The 4203-nt window shown below is 41.9% G+C and overlaps 1 protein-coding gene across 1 annotated transcript in view; it reads left to right on the top strand.

Moving 5' to 3' along the window:
• LOC102300309 (high mobility group protein B1) overlaps positions 1 to 2482 on the top strand; it is a 3705-nt gene extending 1223 nt beyond the window's left edge. Inside the window, exons 2-5 of the mRNA XM_005928131.3 lie at positions 1126 to 1286; positions 1559 to 1707; positions 1794 to 1968; positions 2068 to 2482. Of these exons, the coding sequence (XP_005928193.2) occupies positions 1140 to 1286; positions 1559 to 1707; positions 1794 to 1968; positions 2068 to 2217 (621 nt within the window). The 5' untranslated portion in view covers positions 1126 to 1139 and the 3' untranslated portion in view covers positions 2218 to 2482. The remainder of the gene's footprint in view (positions 1 to 1125; positions 1287 to 1558; positions 1708 to 1793; positions 1969 to 2067) is intronic.
• Positions 2483 to 4203: the final 1721 nt, after the last annotated feature.

The raw sequence follows: 4203 nt of genomic DNA, 5'->3' as shown, positions 1-4203 counted from the left end.
GAACTGGGAGGCGGGAGGAGACATTTGAGGGGGACTTTCTTTCATGAAGAAGGCATTCTCACAAAATGGAAGAAGAAATATTGCTGTCGTTGTTGACCTCCTTTTCCTCAACGAGAGCCTTTGCGCCATTACTACTTCGCTCGACGCAGCTTACTTGGGACTTACAGTAGCATTTAATAGGAAAATGTAAAGGGGAGGGGGAGAAAAATAACAGTTTTTTAAACATTTTCCGAAAGCTTTTCACATTATTTCCCGAATAAGAGACAAAGAAGAGTTATGAGAGATGAATGTTTATGTCACGGAAGCGCAGTTTGGAGTGTTTTATTTGCAATAAACACGTGTTTTTTCTCCAATTTGTGTCTCTTTGTGTCAAAGTTATTTCTTTCGATTAAAAACACGAACACGAGTAAAACTATGGGTTTTCAGGTGATATATTACTGCTGCAGGTTAGATTTGAGGATATTTATGTTGCAAAAGAAAAAAAAAAGACGGGGGGCAAGAAAAATATTGTTTGTTTGTTTTTTAACGCCCAATCCACTCATATAGCACCACGGATGGTTCAGGTTTATACCATGCAGTTGAACTTTTGCAGTTCGGTGTTTGAGAGCGATTCCGGGACATTTATTGCTGCAAACCAAACGCACATTAATGATCGCTGCTGGCTGCGATGATGGGATTTCCTCCTTTAATACGCAGCGGTGTTTTGTCATTTGGTGAAACACCATAATGAGGAGCTGACCGCGGATTTTATGTTAAGGCCACTGTAATAAATAAATAAATGATATCAATAAAACGTTTTTTATTTTATTTTTTTATTTATTTTTACATCAGCTCCGTCCGTTTTGGGCGGTGTTATTTCACAGGACTGCTTTAAGTGATATTAACTTAGTGCAGTTTGACTGCGGGGAGGGCGGGTGACTTGTATAGTGCGTGCGGTCAGTAGAGACATGATTGTGTGGGTTGGACAAACATTGTAGGTCACTTTTATTTATGATTTTCTTATTATAGTTAATAATTTAAATGACACATAGCATTATTTATTAAATTTTAATATTATATTGCAGATGAATACTGCATCATTAAATTGTTGATATTCTTTATTTTATTTTTATTAATTGTTTTTAGATACTGTCACCAGGATGGGGAAGGATCCAACCAAGCCCAGGGGGAAGATGTCCTCCTATGCATATTTTGTGCAGACCTGTCGGGAGGAGCACAAGAAGAAACACCCTGAGGCTTCGGTTAACTTTGCCGAGTTTTCCAAGAAGTGCTCCGAGCGATGGAAGGTAGTAGAGTTTAGCTTGAGGTTTTGTTTTGGGTTGGGTTAGGGTTTTTTTTTTATTTTTTTATTTTTTTTTTGAAAGTGAAATTTGTAGTCCTGCTGAGGGGTCAAGGATATATGACAAGCAGGATGTTGTTGGTTACACCTCTTGACTTTAGCTGAAAAGGTGCAGGTGTTGTGTAATGAGATAACACAAAACAAGAAATAAGCAAGCTTGGGTACAGAGGGCGACGCCTCAGAAGGTGCAGTTGGTGAGATGCCTGTTTTTGCTCTCAGACAATGTCGGCCAAGGAGAAGGGCAAATTTGAGGACATGGCCAGGCAGGACAAGGCGCGCTATGAAAGGGAGATGATGAACTACGTTCCGGCGAGGGGGGGAAAGAAGAAGAAGAAGTACAAGGACCCTAATGCCCCCAAGAGACCTCCGTAAGTACTGCAAAACCACATTTGAGGATTTTTGAGATGTATGGCGAGTGAGTTGTGTAAATAAATGTTTTTCTGTCCCCCCCCAGATCTGCCTTCTTCATCTTCTGCTCAGAGTTCCGCCCTAAGGTGAAAGGCGAGAGCCCCGGCCTGTCAATTGGCGATGTTGCCAAGAGGCTGGGCGAGATGTGGAACGGCACCGCAGCCGAGGACAAGCAGCCCTTCGAGAAGAAGGCGGCCAAACTGAAGGAGAAGTATGAGAAGGTAAGAGTAAAATGTGAACGCCGACTGAACTCTTCGGTGACAGCTGTCTATTTTTGTGTCTCGACACTGGTTCACCGCGTTTTCGCTCCTCCCTCGCAGGACATCGCTGCGTATCGCGCAAAGGGCAAACCAGGCAGCGGTGCGCCAGCGAAAGCCCCGGCCAAGGCAGAGAAGAAAGATGATGATGATGACGACGACGATGAAGATGAGGAGGAGGAAGAGGATGATGACGATGAGGATGATGATTAGTAGGTGGCAGGTGACATAAAGTGGTCATTTTCTTGTTTATAATGCATTTAAACCACTTGTACACAATTCACTTAATGAAAGAAAATTCATTAGTATCCAAGGGGTAAAAAATAAAAAAAAATAAATAAAACGACAAAAAAGGCTGTGTATATCAGTTGTTTTTATGCTGTACAGTTTTTTTTTTCTCCTTTTTGTATAGTTAACACTACACAAGTATCGTGTCTGTATCTTTCTGCCAGTCTTACTTTTTTTTTTTTTTTTTTTTCCCCAGTGGTAGTTACTAGACCACTATCCTGCCTGGTACAGTGTAAAGGGGTGGGCTTTACAGTATTTACCTTATCTATAGGTGCACAGCACATAAAAATGTTCTGAGTTAGATCTGAGTGCTTCTTTTTTTTCCTCCTTCACCTGTGTGTTTTTATTTTAAATTACATGTTATCAAAATTGACGTATCACAGTTGTTTTACTGATCTTTATGTACCACTGTAATAGCAAAATAAGACAAAAAAACCTTGTTTATTGTTGAAAATTAAATTGCTTCTGATGTCAATAAACATTTTTTTTTTAAATAAATTGGTTTTGTATTGTGTACAGGTTATGTGTTTAAAAAAACAACAAAAAAACGTGTGAGATTTAAGCTGGTAGAGCAGGAGTAAGATGAGTTGGATTATATGGCAGCTCTGTGGGGGGGAAAAGAATCAATCAAAACAAATTTAATTAAAACTAACACCATAACAGATCATTCTCTTTCGAGACCTGAGGATCAATAGTTTTCTTTCTGGAAGGTGAGACGTATATTAACTCGCACTGCTGCCTCGGTTAAGTTAAAGTGACTCCACATTATGAGACCCGGACGCAATTAAAGAGAGCGGGAAAGCGTCTTAACGACTCGGGCCCTGATAAGCTGTTCCTATGAAGTATGACTCATCACCACAACTGTTTGTATCCTCCGTTTTTAAGTCTACTGTGGCTGCGTGCAAAAAAGCTGCTAGGCTCCTTGCCACACTAGGAGGTCCACTGAAAGTTGTAGCTTTACTGCCTTCTCTTCATGCCAACATGCATCACTGACTCTTCCTGTTTTATTTAGATCCAGCTGCTTCATCTCCTGTACTCTCTTGGTCTCATCTAGGGTATAAAAAAAGAGGGGCATTTATATAAGAAGGATTATGTGCTTTGAAAAACCCAGTGACATAAGAATATGGCTGGTGCAGTCGAACCTAAAAGCCACACTTGGGCTGTGCATCGAGGCCTCAGCAGCACTCCCTTTCCCCTTGGGAGAGTGCTCATTGAGGAAGAAGGGGCTTACCAACTCCCAGTCTGAGAGTATACACAAGTCTGCACAGAGCAGGAGCAGGGCTGTGGTGTAAATTACTAGGATATGTCTTCCACTGGGCTATATCAGTCCTCAGTCTATGCACTAAGGTCAGCCTTGGCCTACTGTATGAGCTTTGGTATGAAGTGGGCCAGAAGACAGGCAGACACAGAGCAGCAGTTGACCTCTGCACTGCTTTGATAAAGCCCAGTCACCTCTCTACTCTGAAGCCTAGAGATGACTGCCTTAATTCTGAATCCAGCTGCTAAAAAAAAAAATTCTTTCCTGTTTTGTTTTTATCTCCCATTGTTCCTCAAAACTGCACAAAGCTGACTCGAGGCAAACCCACTTACCAAATATTTGACAGCTGCACACTCCTCGCGCTGTTGGGTATTTCCCCACTGTCTCTGTGCTCACTGTGCCACTATGGTCTGCTCTCAGTGTACAGCAGACTGTGGGAAGCGGTTAAAACGTGAATGTTTACACTCAACATCCACTGAACGGGCCAACTGGAGCGGATTGTGTGGTGGTGAGTGGCAGGAAGAAGGAAACTATGCAGAAACAGTTGCAGTTGCACTCAGCTGTTGATCAGTTTGTGTGTGGGCCTTTTTTTCGTTTCTTTCTTTTCTGTTTTTTCCAGGCCTGAAGTGCGCATACAGTACTGCAGGCTTTAG

This window comes from Haplochromis burtoni, unplaced genomic scaffold (assembly GCF_018398535.1).
Source record: "Haplochromis burtoni strain Fernald_Lab_line unplaced genomic scaffold, NCSU_Asbu1 Contig_109, whole genome shotgun sequence".
In the NCBI taxonomy this organism is placed as follows: Eukaryota; Metazoa; Chordata; class Actinopteri; order Cichliformes; family Cichlidae; genus Haplochromis; species Haplochromis burtoni.
This window is presented reverse-complemented; position numbering and strand designations above follow the sequence as displayed.